The following is a 15,859-nucleotide window of genomic DNA, read 5'->3' as shown; positions in this document are numbered from 1 at the left end:
AACTAATCTCATCCTCAGGACAATTGTGCATGAGTGGGAAGTGTCTGGTGAACGAGCTTTACTAGGCTACAAACAATTATCAACGTGCGACGCTTTTAGATTTCCCCCTTTCCATTATGTTCGAACCCCATCATAAAAGTAACTATTATTTTACAAAATAAAGTTAAAATCATTGCAAATGTTAACTCGAGCAACCAGAATTAATCTAGATGTCCCTTGCTTGAGACAACGCTTGCACCTGTGCCTTTGCTCGATAGAGCAACTCTAACCAGTTGAGTGCGAACGTGGGGGAAGGCTGATAGTGAATTAACGTGGGAGTGAGGGCCAGATACTCGCTAAGTGACTGAGCTGTTCAATGACATGCAGTCTTATTCTTTCTTTCTTTTTCACCTAAAGGGAGGAAACAAGCCCATTAGAAAAACGTTTTTTTTTGTGTGTTTTAATTTTGACTTTTTTTTTTTTTTTTTTTTTTTTACCGCAAACTGCTCCTCCCTTCCTAAGTCTTCCCGGTTGTGGTCTGACTCAAACTTCAAGACTGCATGGCAGAGTGGGCTGAGGAAAATGGCCTAGTCACTTTAACTCCTCCGTCGCAAAAGTCTCTTCCACGCAACTATTTGTATTCATTGGGACGTAAAGTCGTGTCAAACAAAAATGTCTGCTCTAAATGTTGAAGAGAGCGGGAGTCACGCTTGACCACCGACCCTTGAACAAGTTGATTGTCTATCTCAACGATCGATCGACGGTTGGATGTCAAATGGTCCATAATAACTTGCAAAAGACGCACTCACTTTTGGACAGACATATGGATTCGCTCGAAAACCCTGGGCTACAAGTATGTACAGTTGCAACATTTTATAATGTCTATGTCTATGTCGCACGCGTACAGTGATAAATAACTTGCCATTTATGAAGTTATCCAACAAAAATAGATGCAAATATCTCATTTCCAATACCATCTTGGCTTGACGCCAAATGTAACGAATCAGTAAACCATGACCAAAACGTTGGAGGAGCCTGCGTTATGCCAGGTAGTATAGCCTACCTTTTGGATAATAAGGACGAATATTCTTGTAAAAAGTGAAACAACTAGGCTATTATTGTTTCAGGTGTGTTACATTGTTATAGCTGTCATTCGTTTGAAGACAATTGAATTTGCAGCAGCCTGATTATTTTACCTGGTGATCCTATCCAACTGGTTTATTAGGCAATACGTTTCTTACATTTATGCATCAGTAAATATTAGTTTTTTTTTTGCATGGCCAGTCCAGTACGTTATTAGCCTTGGGGGTTGGGTATGATGTCCACACAGTTAAAATGGGGTTTGCTTTGATGTGATTAAGAAAATATTTAGATGATCTCTTGACCAGTTCAGTGGTTCAGTAAGATGTCTGAATCATTTTACATTACAGGATTCAGTAATAGAGAGCAATAGTAAATGTGTCGTTTCGTAGGCATTAACTCCACCGTGACTCGTTGGCCAAAGCCTATAGGGAAATGAATTATTTAAAAAATAAATAAAAGGTTTTTGGATTAACTCTGAAAATAAGGTCTGTGGTTAACACAGGCGTCGGGGGTCTTATACGTTTTCTTCTCTGATATAACGTCATCAGCTAACGTCACTTTTTGTGAATTTTGAAGCATTTATGTAAATCAAAACAAGAACATAAAGCACATAAAGGCTATATAATTCATAAAGGTCATGTTAACTGACTGATAGGATCTCAGATCTTATTTTCGGCATTCCTATAATGGCTGAACAAACCAGAGGAAACTCATTTCCATTTTTTTGTACTACAAGCTGGCAAGCTCTACACTCTTAGAAAAAAATGGTTTTAAAATAGTTATTTGGCTGGCTCCATATTTGGTTCCAGGTAGAATCCTTTTTAGTTCCATGTAGAACCTGCGGTACAAATGGCTCTACATGAACCCAAAAGGGTTCTACCTGCAACCAAAAGGGTTTTTACCTGGGTTCTCCAATGGGCAGTATATAATAGCCTTGGTTTTGAACTACTAAAAAGAGCAGATTGCAATTATGATAAGTACTGGATGTTGTACTATTTCCACTTGCCAATCTGTTTCTGAATGTAGTGAATTCATAATGAATGATCAATGACAACTAGGCTGCTCTAATAAAAAAAGATATAGCAAATATATGCATCCAGAAATGACATTCAACGTTGTCTTAATGTCACTGCATATTGAGTGCCTGCACCAAAATGGGTATTTTAGAGTAAATAGACTAGACATAATAACATTTGAATTGGTTTGATTTGGATTTGGTTTCTAAGTAACCAACAGAATAGCTTTCTTTTTATATTCATAATTTACATGTCCTGGGGGAATGTGTTGGAATAAAAGCAGATTTGGTGTTTTGTCAGTTGCTACTAGCAACACAGCACTTCAGCCCTGTAGTGCAGTTTCCCTAGGTGTAGCCTATTATGATCACAGATAGTATATCAACTATTGATCATATGAGCCCTGTGCAATAATGTCCATTGTTTTTATTTTCAAATGACTTGAGAACTAACTTCAGTGCCACCAGAATCTTTTCCCATAGTAATACACTCTCGTATAATACACATAGTAACACACTCATTGTTTCCCCTATATTCCCTGCCACACTTCCCCCAAAATAAAATATTAAAAATAATCTATATTTTTATTTTCTACAATTTCAAAAAATTTCTGCTGACACATGCTTTTAAGATCAGAGTGACAAGTTACAACAACTTACATATAGGAAGAGAACATAATTACATTTTCATGCATTTTAGAGTTAAAAAACCTTCTCACAGTCGTTCAACAAAACAAAATCTCCTGGGAAGACACCCCCACCCCCCACAACGAAGACCCCAGCTGCTACGAGCCACATAAGATGTCATACCCCATATGTCAACACGTCATACCCTTTGTTCTCCAGGTTTTAGTGTTACCTGCTGATAATGGTCTTTGAAAAAAGAATCATTCTGTTTTCTCCCCTTACTGAAGTCACATGGAAAAGGAGCACGGAGGAAAGGCAGATTCAAAGGATCAGATGGAAGCACCTCTTCAGATACAACAACCAACAGCTTTGTGCGACAGGTAAGGGGAACAAGCATGCAGCGTTTTAGGTTACCTAAAAGGTATTTGTCACCTCAGTATCTTGGAAGGTCTATGGATTTTCTGCACAGCCAGTGATCCCAGTGGTTGGCAGTGAGAATCTGATTTAGGAAGTGCGGGTGGGAGTGTGAAAGTAATCCTGAGACAGTACCCTTTTCTGACTTTGAATGCTTCGGCGAGGGTCATTAGGTCACTATAATGGTATGAATGTGATAATATCTCCAGGCGTTCTGTATGCGCTAGAATATCTGGCCACCGGACACTTACGACATCACCTCTGCACTGGATGTTTACCGCATATAATTAGAACGTTCTACGTCTATGGTTTACAGTACATAGCCAGCAAAGTTCATACTGGCGTAAGAGTGAAAACAGCCAAGTCATTGATATAAATCATTGCATGTTGCAACGAAAGCCCCTTTGGTAAACAGTGCTTGGGCACAGTATGTTAACGATCTTTGTGAACTGCCGGCACCGGTGGCCCTGTAGCTCTGCACTCAGTGGCTTGAGTGTGGCTGGCGAGACTGTGGCCTATTATAAAAGCAGACCCTCTGAGGTACACGGTGTGTACGTGAAGCACTCGCGGCATCTGGTTTTTGTTGGAGCAGCGGACCAGCGGGCGACCGACAGGGAGAGGACGGGTTAAGGATGGGCTCCTCGGCAGAACTGTTTCTTCCTTTTTTGGAGGAGACACAGATCGCCTCCTCTTTAGCAGAGCAGCGGTGAAACCAGAGTGGGATCAGAACAATATGGCACGTTGTGGAATTGCCGTCTGCTTTCTCTCAGGCACAGAGAAGGTGTTTGAGTTGAGGCTAAGGGGAGCTCACATTTGCTTTCACCGTGTGTTTATACGATCAGTGAAGAGTTGCTGTGTGGATTAGGGTGGTGGTGAGGGTCTTCTCAGCAGTGATATGTCATGGCTACCCTCCTTCCCCTCAACCCCCCTCCCACTGGGTATGCCAACAGACTCATTAGGCCGACCACCTCTGACTGACTGTCGTCATCCTCTACAACGCTCTCAGTCTTCGTGACCAAACTCAATTAGACTGAGCGCGACTACAGTAACTTACATCTGAGACACGACACTGCGGGAGACGCCGAGACATGAGCGGGAAGTTAGGACAGGGAAGGAGCGTCAAGTAGAGGGGAGAGAGAGAAAGGGAAAGAAAAAGGGAGCGAGGGGGAACGTATGAGGGTCAGACAAGCAACCACAGTACGTCTGAGACACAACCCTGCTGAGAGAGATACCCAGACATGATGTAGGATGTGAGAGAGAAAGTAGAGAGAGAAAGAAAAAGAGAGAGAGGGGAAAGGTTGTTCCCGGGGTCAGACTGGCAAAGCTAAGCGCAGATATAGTATCCCCTTTTAGATGTTTGCTGGAAGAGGACTGCAGGAATAGCAGCCCTTTCAGGAACTCTGCTAGGAACTAAAGTAACTACACTGCTTTTTGAATTGTTTTATCATAACAGCGGGTTAAGCTGACCTTCTTTCTTAGCAGATGTTAATGCGAGTGTAGCGAAATGCTTGTGCTTCTAGTTCCGACAATGCAGTAATAACGAGCAAGTAATCTAACTAACAATTCCAAAAAAAACTACTGTCATACACAGTGTAAGGGGATAAAGAATATGTACATAAGGATATATGAATGAGTGATGGTACAGAGCAGCATAGGCAAGATACAGTAGATGATATCGAGTACAGTATATACATATGAGATAAGTATGTAAACCAAGTGGCATAGTTAAAGTGGCTAGTGATACATGTATTACATAAGGATGCAGTCGATGATATAGAGTACAGTATCAACGTATGCATATGAGATGAACAATGTAGGGTAAGTAACATTATATAAGGTAGCATTGTTTAAAGTGGCTAGTGATATATTTACATCATTTCCCATCAATTCCCATGATTAAAGTGGCTGGAGTAGAGTCAGTGTCATTGACAGTGTGTTGGCAGTAGCCACTCAATGTTAGTGGTGGCTGTTTAACAGTCTGATGGCCTTGAGATAGAAGCTGTTTTTCAGTCTCTCGGTCCCAGCTTTGATGCACCTGTACTGACCTCGCCTTCTGGATGACAGCGGGGTGAACAGGCAGTGGCTCGGGTGGTTGATGTCCTTGATGATCTTTATGGCCTTCCTGTAGCATCGGGTGGTGTAGGTGTCCTGGAGGGCAGGTAGTTTGCCCCCGGTGATGCGTTGTGCAGACCTCACTACCCTCTGGAGAGCCTTACGGTTGAGGGCGGTGCAGTTGCCATACCAGGCGGTGATACAGCCCGCCAGGATGCTCTCGATTGTGCATCTGTAGAAGTTTGTGAGTGCTTTTGGTGACAAGCCGAATTTCTTCAGCCTCCTGAGGTTGAAGAGGCGCTGCTGCGCCTTCCTCACGATGCTGTCTGTGTGAGTGGACCAATTCAGTTTGTCTGTGATGTGTATGCCGAGGAACTTAAAACTTGCTACCCTCTCCACTACTGTTCCATCGATGTGGATGGGGGGTGTTCCCTCTGCTGTTTCCTGAAGTCCTCGCCTATTCCGTGTGAATACTCATATCGCACGTTGTTTGAGTGCCTTCCACTCTTCTCCCATCTCCCCAACACCACACCTGTTGGCACGGTGACTCAATCCCAGTGTTCATGTGGGCGAGTGTTCAGAGTGTTCAGAGGCTCATCGGGGTTACTGTCCGCCCGATCCATTACACCTCTCATCTCTCTGTCCTGCAGTCAAACTGCTACGTAGAGAACGGTCTTACACAGAGAGAGGGCAGACAGAGACAGGGGACGAGAGAAGGGGAATAGAGACGGAGAAATAAAGAGAGAGAGAGAGAGAGAGAGAGAGAGAGAGCGAGAGGGAAAGAGGAAAATAAATAGAGAAGTGCCCTGTGACTCTTACTGCCCGTGGGGTTTACGGTAGGATGGAGGAGGTTAAGAGCAGTGGTGGTCCGGACCACTCAGTCAGCAACCAGTGGGAGTAGTGGTGGTGCGGTCACTCTCTGCTTTAAGTCCAACGCTGCAAGAAGATGGAGTAGTCTCTAAAGGACTACGACTGCGTCATGGACTCCATAAATAATGTTGAACCGAGCTGAATGTCATTGAGGGGATGGTAACTGATACTGTATAATTGCAGGGATAAAAGCTTGAAGGGCACTGCAGTCTAATTTGTTTAAGATTTTAGGCCCTCTGTCCAAAATGGAATCGTTCCCAGGTTACGTCCCAAATGGCACCCTATTCCCTATGTAGTGTACTACTCTTTACCAGAGCCCATGAAAAGTAGTGCACTATATAATAATTTGGGTGCCATTTGGGATGTATACACAGTGCTGCCAAACCCTTTGTAGGATTTATCAGATTACCATGCATCTCCTGAGGCCTTATCTAAGTGCTCTGGACATTTATTAATAGTATAACAGGAGAATAGAATGAGATGCATCCAAACAGCCATAAATGTACACGTTTTTAATGCCCAACATCCACTGCTGGAGTTTTAGTTATGTGATTTCTGCGGCAGGTCTTTGCATTGACTGATGAGGCATTTTACACCAGCCTGGCTATACAGCATCTGCCATTTCTCAAACTCTGGTTTACATAAGAATTATGTAATATCTCCTGCTGCTGCTTCCCACTCTCTGCTGTGTTTATGTGAAAGGTCTCACTTGGCTTCCCACTCTCTCTTCCTCTCACTCTCTCGCCCACCTCCTCTCTCTCTCTCTCTCTCTCTCTCTCCCTCTCACTCTCTCTCCCTCTCACTCACTCACTTTCTCTCTGTCACACACTTTCTCTCACTCACACACTCACGTTCTCTCACTCATACACTCACATTCTCTCACTCACACACTCACTTTCTCTCACTCACACACTCACATTCTCTCACTCACACACTCACTTTCTCTCACTCACACACTCACTTTCTTTCACTCACTTTCTCTCTCTCACACTCTCACTTTCTCTCACTCACATTCTCTCACTCACACACGCACTTTCTCTCTCACACAATCACTTTCTCTCACTCACATTCTCTTACTCACACTGACTTTCTCTCATTCACACACTCACTTTCTCTCACTCACACAATCACATTCTCTCACTCACTCACTCACTCACTCACTCACTCACTCACTCACTCACTCACTCACTCACTCACTCACTCACTCACTCACTCACTCACTCACTCACTCACTCACTCACTCACACACTCACTTTCTCTCACCCACACACTCACATTCTCTCACTCACACACTCACTTTCTCTTACTCACATACTCACATTCTCTCACTCACACACTCACTTTCTCTCTCTCACACACTCACTTTCTCTCACACACTCACTTTCTTTCATTCACACACTCACTTTCTCTCACTCACACGCTCTTTCTCTCTCTCTCGCTCGCTCTCCCCCTCTCTCTCTCTCTCTCTTCCCCCCCTCTCTCTCACGCTCTCTCTCTCTATCTCTCTCTCTCTCTCTCTCTCTCTCATAATGCCATTTGGGACACTGACTCTCTCCATAGGGATAGGGGTAGAGGTAGTGGTGGTGTGGTGTTTGAAAGAAAGGGTGTGGTGGGGTCTGCAGGGGCAGGAAACCCCCTTTTCATTCTCTTGATTAGAGACTTTTTTATTTTCATCCGCAAATGATGTTTTCTCACGTTAATGGAGGGAAGGGGTTACGTAAGCAAGTTATTGGCTGTGCCACCTATCAAATCTGGCAACCGCAGGGGGGGGGGGGGTTATGTAACTGATACTACGGACATAGACAGGATATGGAGTAACCTAGTTGCCTCTGTTCAGGCCACTGACAACCTTATAGACCTGGGTCCTGCAGACATTTTTATTAAGGACGCCCCAATATGTGGAGAGGATGTGCCTCTGTTCAATGTTTCCAACAGTGCATGTTTTCTGTCATCTATGAGCCATAGGCTGGCAACTGAATCAAGCATTATGCTTGTTGTTGGCTACTTATGCAATGCTCATAATTTGTAAGAATAATAGAATAACCATTCATGTTAAATGGACTTGAATACTAGATGAATGGTTTGGACCTATGGGGTGGCTACTGTAAGGCAGTTAGTTTATGGTGGCGCATCACTTGTCTCCTCTGTTTGAGCTAGTGGCACAGAATAGCAAGACTGCCATCTGGTGGTAAGAAATGAAGAGGCACTTCCCCATCATGAATATGAGCTACTGCATTGTCAGTCAGTGTTGGCATGCATGTCCTTGGAGTTGAAGTTATGTGAATAGGTACTAACCTATAGGACTCAAAATGAAAAGAGAAAAGGTTTTGCTTCTGTTGTAGTGTTGTAATAGATTGTTTTTATGTTAATAGAATACTCATTCAAGCCCACGAACTGCATAGAATCACATTATGTCCCAAACAGTTGTTCATCCTTTTAGGGTAATATATCCAGGAGTGACCTTGTCTTGTTTACCTGAGGGGAAAATGTAAGATGGATGCCTGTATAATCTCCTCCATTCCCCTGTCCTGTCAGGAGGAGAAGCATTAGAAAGCAGTGCCCTCTGTTACAAGCAGGGCAGTCTTTGTCTTCAGGCACCCACTCTCTTAGGATGGCTCCCAAATGGCACCCTATTCCCTATATAGTGCACTATTTTGGACCAGAGCCCAATGGGTCCCGTCTCAAAAGTAGTGCAGTGTGTAGAGAATATGGTGCCATTTTGGATGCGCGCTCAGTGATTAAATGAGAACGTCTGCAGGACAGACAGTGGGGCTGAGACCTGCCAAGTCGCTTTGTACTTTCCTCAGGGAATAGACAATGATATCATTGTATCTGAATCCTCTGTGTTGTTTTTGTTTTTTTGTCACTGTGAATCATTACTTTACATTTCTGATAAATAGTGGTGTGTTGGTATTATCATTAAACCTTAAAGTTTTGATACATTACAGGAGACCTAAAGTAGTGTAGTATAGTCTAGTTTAGAGGTCGACAGATTAATCAGCATGGCCGATTTAATTAGGGCCGATTTCAAGTTTTCATAACAATCGGTAATCGGCCTTTTTGGACGCCGATTATGGACGATTACATTGCAATCCACGAGGAAACTGCGTGGCAGGCTGACCACCTGTTACGCCAGTGCAGCATCAAAAGGACCTTGTGGCTGCAAGGAGCCAAGGTAAGTTGCTACAGTGCCTTAAAAGTATTCGGCCCCCTTGAACTTTGCGACCTTTTGCCACATTTCAGGCTTCAAACATAAAGATATAAAACTGTATTTTTTTGTGAAGAATCAACAACAAGTGGGACACAATCATGAAGTGGAACGACATTTAATGGATATTTCAAACTTTTTTAACAAATCAAAAACTGAAAAATTGGGCGTGCAAAATTATTCAGCCCCCTTAAGTTAATACTTTGTAGCGCCACCTTTTGCTGCGATTACAGCTGTAAGTCGCTTGGGGTATGTCTCTATCAGTTTTGCACATCGAGAGACTGAAATTTTTTCCCATTCCTCCTTGCAAAACAGCTCGAGCTCAGTGAGGTTGGATGGGGAGCATTTGTGAACAGCAGTTTTCAGTTCTTTCCACAGATTCTCGATTTGATTCAGGTCTGGACTTTGACTTGGCCATTCTAACACCTGGATATGTTTATTTTTGAACCATTCCATTGTAGATTTTGCTTTATGTTTTGGATCATTGTCTTGATGGAAGACAAATCTCCGTCCCAGTCTCAGGTCTTTTGCAGACTCCATCAGGTTTTCTTCCAGAATGGTCCTGTATTTGGCTCCATCCATCTTCCCATCAATTTTAACCATCTTCCCTGTCCCTGCTGAAGAAAAGCAGGCCCAAACCATGATGCTGCCACCACCATATTTGACAGTGGGGATGGTGTGTTCAGGGTGATGAGCTGTGTTGCTTTTACGCCAAACATAACGTTTTGCATTGTTGCCAAAAAGTTCAATTTTGGTTTCATCTGACCAGAGCACCTTCTTCCACATGTTTGGTGTGTCTCCCAGGTGGCTTGTGGCAAACTTTAAACAACACTTTTTATGGATATCTTTAAGAAATGGCTTTCTTCTTGCCACTCTTCCATAAAGGCCAGATTTGTGCAATATACGACTGATTGTTGTCCTATGGACAGAGTCTCCCACCTCAGCTGTAGATCTCTGCAGTTCATCCAGAGTGATCATGGGCCTCTTGGCTGCATCTCTGATCAGTCTTCTCCTTGTATGAGCTGAAAGTTTAGAGGGACGGCCAGGTCTTGGTAGATTTGCAGTGGTCTGATACTCCTTCCATTTCAATATTATCGCTTGCACAGTACTCCTTGGGATGTTTAAAGCTTGGGAAATCTTTTTGTATCCAAATCCGGCTTTAAACTTCTTCACAACAGTATCTCGGACCTGCCTGGTGTGTTCCTTGTTCTTCATGATGCTCTCTGCGCTTTTAACGGACCTCTGAGACTATCACAGTGCAGGTGCATTTATACGGAGACTTGATTACACACAGGTGGATTGTATTTATCATCATTAGTCATTTAGGTCAACATTGGATCATTCAGAGATCCTCACTGAACTTCTGGAGAGAGTTTGCTGCACTGAAAGTAAAGGGGCTGAATAATTTTGCACGCCCAATTTTTCAGTTTTTGATTTGTTAAAAAAGTTTGAAATATCCAATAAATGTCGTTCCACTTCATGTTTGTGTCCCACTTGTTGTTGATTCTTCACAAAAAAATACAGTTTTATATCTTTATGTTTGAAGCCTGAAATGTGGCAAAAGGTCGCAAAGTTCAAGGGAGCCGAATACTTTCGCAAGGCACTGTAGCTAGCATTCAACTTAAACTTATATAAAAAACAATCAATCTTCACATAATCACAAGTTACCTACACGTGGTTGATGATATTACTTGGTTAACTAGCTTGATATTACTAGGTTAACTAGGTTGATATTACTTGGTTAACTAGCTTGATATTACTAGGTTAACTAGCTTGATATTACTAGGTTAACTAGCTTGATATTACTAGGTTAACTAGCTTGATATTACTTGGTTAACTAGCTTGATATTACTAAGTTAACTAGCTTGATATTACTAGGTTAACTAGCTTGATATTACTTGGTTAACTAGATTAACTAGCTTGATGTTACTTGGTTAACTAGCTTGATATTACTAGCTTGATATTACTAGGTTAACTAGCTTGATATTACTAGGTTAACTAGCTTGATATTACTTGGTTAACTAGATTAACTAGCTTGATGTTACTTGGTCAACTAGCTTGATATTACTAGCTTGATATTACTAGGTTAACTAGCTTGATATTACTAGATTAACTAGCTTGATATTACTTGGTTAACTAGCTTGTCACGCCCTGGTCTTAGTATTTTGTGTTTTCTTTATTACTTTGGTCAGGCCAGGGTGTGACATTGGTTTATTATGTGGTGTGTTTTGTCTTGGGGTTTTTGTAGGTATTGGGATTGTGGCTCAGTGGGGTTATCTAGTATAGTCTATGGCTGTCTGGAGTGGTTCTCAATCAGAGGCAGGTGTTTATCGTTGTCTCTGATTGGGAACCATATTTAGGCAGCCATATTCTTTGAGTGTTTCGTGAGTGATTGTTCCTGTCTCTGTGTTAGTTTGCACCAGCATAGGCTGTTTCGGTTTTTCACGTTGTTTGTTTTGTATTATGTTCATGTTTGAGTTTTCCTTTATTAAAGAACATGAACACCAACTACGCCGCATTTTGGTCCGATCCTTGCTACACCTCCTCTTCAGAGGAGGAGATAGAAGAAAACCGTAACATAGCTTGATATTACTAGGTTAACTAGCTTGATATTACTTGGTTAACTAGCTTGATATTACTAGTTTAACTAGCTTGATATTACTAGGTTAACTAGCTTGATATTACTTGGTTAACTAGCTTGATATTACTAGGTTAACTAGCTTGATATTACTAGGTTAACTAGCTTGATATTACTTGGTTAACCAGCTTGTCCTGCGTTGCATATAATCAAAGTGGTGCCTGTTAATTGACCATCGAATCACAGCCTACTTCAACTTCGCCAAATGGGTGATGATTTAACAAAAGCACATTTGCGAAAAAAGCACAATCGTTGCACAAAGGTACCGAAACATTAATATCAATGCCTTTCTTAAAATCAATACACAGAAGTATTTTTTTTTAAACCTGTACATTTAGTTAAAATAAATTAATGTTAGCAGGCAATATTAACTAGGGAAATTGTGCCACTTCTCTTGCGTTCCGTGCAAGCAGAGTCAGGGTATATGCAGCAGTTTGGGCCGCCTGGCTTGCGAACTGTGCGAAGACCATTTCTTCCTAACAAAGACCGTAATTAATTTGCCAGAATTTTACATAATTATGACATAACATTGAAGGTTGTGCAATGTAACAGCAATATTTAGACTTAGGGTTGCCACCCGTTCGATAAAATACGGAACGGTTCCGCATTTCACTGAAAGAAAAAACGTTTTGTTTTCAAAATGATAGTTTCCGGGTTTGACCAGATTGACCAAAGGCATGTATTTCTGTGTGTTTATTATAATGAAGTCTATGATTTGATATTTGATAGAGCAGTCTGACTGAGTGGTGGTAGGCAGCAGCAGGCTCGTAAGCATTCATTCAAACAGCACTTTACTGCGTTTGCCAGCAGCTCTTAGCAATGCTTGAAGCATAGCGCTGTAGTTGTTCCCCTTGCTCTGCATGGATAACGCTGCTTTGATGGTGGCTGTTGTGTTTGATGGTGGTCGTTGTGTTCCTGGTTCGAGCCCAGGGAGGAGCGAGGAGAGGGACGGAAGCTATACTGTTACACTGGCAATACTAAAGTGCCTATAAGAACATCCAATAGTCAAAGGTATATGAAATACAAATGGTATAGAGATAAATAGTTCCTATAAAAGCTAAAATCTAAAACTTCTTAACTGGGAATACTGAAGACTCATGTTAAAAGGAACCACAAGCTTTCATTGTGAGAACAAAAACTTTAGCTTTTTTACATGGCACATATTGCACTTTTACTTTCTTCTCCAACACTGTGGTTTTGCATTATTTAAACCAAATTGAACATGTTTCATTATTTATTTGAGACTAAATTGATTTTGTTTATGTATTATATTAAGTTAAAATATAAAAGTGTTCATTGTTCATTCAATATTGTTGTAATTGTCATTACTACAAATATATATATAAAAATCGGCTGATTAATCGGTATCGGCTTTTTTTGGTCCTCCAATTATCGGTATCGGCGTTGAAAAATCATAAACAGTCGACCTCTAGTCTAGTCTAGTATACACTCTTAAAAATGTTGGGTTAAAAACAACCAAGTGCTGGGTAAATAGTGGACCAAACACATATTGGGATTTATTTTATTTTTTAAAAACTTTTTCTCACAGCATCAACAACCCAACTTAAACAAATCAATGAGTTGTTTGTGACCAGTTGTATATACTGAACAAAAATATTAACACAACATGGAAAGTGTTGGTCCCATGTTTCATGAGCTGAAATAAAAGATCCCAGAAATGTTCAATACGTGCAAAAACTTTTTTCTCTCAAATTTCGTGTACACATTTGTTTACATCCCTGTTAGTGCGCATATCTCCTTTGCCAAGATAATCCATCCACCTGACAGGTGTGTCATATCAAGAAGCTGATTAAACAGCATAATCATTTCACAGGTGCACCTTGTGCTCGGGACAATAAAAGGCCTGCATGCTGACTGCACGAATGTCCACTAGAGCCGTTGCCAGCGAAGTTAATGTTTATTTCACTACCGTAAGCTGCCTTCAATGTAGTTTTAGAGAATTTGGCAGTACGTCCAACCGCCCTCACAACAACACACCACGTGTAACCATGGCCAGCCCAGGACCTCCACATCCGGCTTCTTCACCTGCGGGATCATCTGAGACCAGCCACGCGGACAGCTGATGAATCTGAGTTGTATTTTTGTCTGCAATAAATCCTGTTTGTGGGGAAAAACACATTCTGATTGGCTGGGCCTGGCACCCCAGTGGGATGCCTTGGCTCACAAGTGGGTGGGCCTATGTTTAGATTAGGGCTTAATTTATTTATTTCAATTGACTGATTTCCTTATATGAACTCTAACTCAGTAAAATCGTTGAATGTTGCGTTTATATTTTTGTTCAGTATCGTAAAGTATACTGTAGTATAGTACCTATTAGGTCCATGTCCCTGAAAGATCTCTGTACCCTCACAGCACTACTCATTTACATGTGTTCTCATTCAGATAGTACAGATTTTGTTGTGGAGCGGTGTATCACAGGCCCACAGCTATTTGTCATGGTAGCTGCGTAAGAAACGAGTGAATGATGATCACTTCTCTGATACAATGGTATGGTAGTCCCCCTCCCATTGCCTCTGTGAAAGGTCTCTGCCTGTAATGATGCTCCTCCATCAAAACAGTGACGCCTGTCACACCTACACCAGAATGAGGCATTGATGTGACACTCCGATTTATCAAGGCAGAGAGGAAAGAATGTGCCATATTTTTTGTTTGTTTTTTCTAACTAGTGGGCTCTAAAAAAAGTTCCCGCTTGCCCAGATAGGAGATGAATATATATTGATTCATTACAGTACATATGAAAGCATCACTGGAGGCTATCTGTAAATACTGTAAGAGCCTGTTCCCTTCCCAAATGATGGGCCTATGGACTCTGGTCAAAAATAGTCCACTATATAGGGTAACAGTTGGGACGCACACTCTGCTTTGGTCAAACTGGCCTTGCCTGGCCTCGAGAGTACGGGGTTTGCCCTCTTGTCCGAGCTCAGCTCACTAGCCGACGATCTGACAGTAGACGTCACGTTACGATTGTGACAAATAGCTCTCTGGAACCTGTGGCGCGTACTAGATGGAGCAGAGAGCGGAGAGCAGCATGAACAAGGAGAGGGGAGCGTCTCTACTGGCACCCCTTTCCCGTATATAAGGCTCCTGTTAAAAGTAGTGCACTACATAGGGAATAGGGTGCCGTTCGGGACGCAACATATAATAGCAGCAGCAGCGGAGGGCAGGAGGGAGAGACACCGTCAGCGGCTGCCCTTGCCCCGTGGAGCGGTGGTGAGGACACTGCCGTCTGTTTTAGTCACAGCACAGCAGATGCCAGAGTATCAATGTCATCTCTGTATACAATTAATGCCTTAAAGGGATACGTCGAGATTTTGGCAACGAGGCCCTTTATCTACTTCTCCAGAGTCGGATGAACTCGCGGACACCATTTTTATGTCTCTGTGTCCAGTATGAAGGAAGCTAGAGGTACTTTCGTGAGCCAAGGCTAACTAGCATTAAAGGCAATACTAGCAGATACCCATAGACCCCCAGTCACTGTGCAAACGCTAGTTAGCAATTTCCTTTAAACTGCACACAATGCTTCAATGCCAAAATCCTGAAGTATCCCTTTTTGAAGCCTGTATTAGCGGGATCAAACGGAGAGCCACATTGTGCTATAAGGACGACAGCCATTGAAATGACTCAAACTTTCCTCGGCAGAGGGGAAAAAACACTGAGGCTGCTGTAGAGTGTTGGAAGAAATGCTGCTGCTTACCCAATGCAGCTTATGATGTAAACAGCACAGCTCTCCCCGGGAGAGGGAAAGTACTCATAAATACCAGCCTTTGAGACACTGAAAAGGAGAGGATTCCAATCAGTAAGAGTGAGATAGGGAGAGAGAGAGAGAGAGAGTGAGAAAGAGACAGAGACAGAGAGTGAGAACAAAAAGGAGAGCGGGAGAGACAGACCGAGGAAGTGAGAAATAATGAAATAAAGTTGGTTTTGTCGGGAGGGAGAAAGGGAGAGAGCGTGAGGG

General features: G+C 42.3%; 1 protein-coding gene across 4 annotated transcripts in view; it reads left to right on the top strand.

Annotated features, from left to right (window-relative positions):
- The first annotated feature begins 503 nt into the window (after positions 1-503).
- cacnb2a (calcium channel, voltage-dependent, beta 2a) overlaps positions 504-15,859 on the top strand; it is a 131,644-nt gene continuing 116,288 nt past the window's right edge. For 2 of the 4 annotated variants that reach the window (XM_024393037.2, XM_024393035.2), the window contains exons 1-2: positions 506-832; positions 2,989-3,081. In XM_024393037.2, coding sequence (XP_024248805.1) covers positions 665-832; positions 2,989-3,081 — 261 coding nt within the window. In that variant the 5' untranslated portion in view covers positions 506-664. Of the gene's footprint in view, positions 833-2,988; positions 3,082-15,859 lie in introns of all 4 variants that reach the window. The other 2 variants (XM_024393038.2, XM_024393036.2) reach the window with 2 other exon arrangements.

The sequence above is a fragment of the Oncorhynchus tshawytscha genome, linkage group LG29 (genome assembly GCF_018296145.1).
Source record: "Oncorhynchus tshawytscha isolate Ot180627B linkage group LG29, Otsh_v2.0, whole genome shotgun sequence".
Classification (NCBI taxonomy): Eukaryota; Metazoa; Chordata; class Actinopteri; order Salmoniformes; family Salmonidae; genus Oncorhynchus; species Oncorhynchus tshawytscha.
This window is presented reverse-complemented; position numbering and strand designations above follow the sequence as displayed.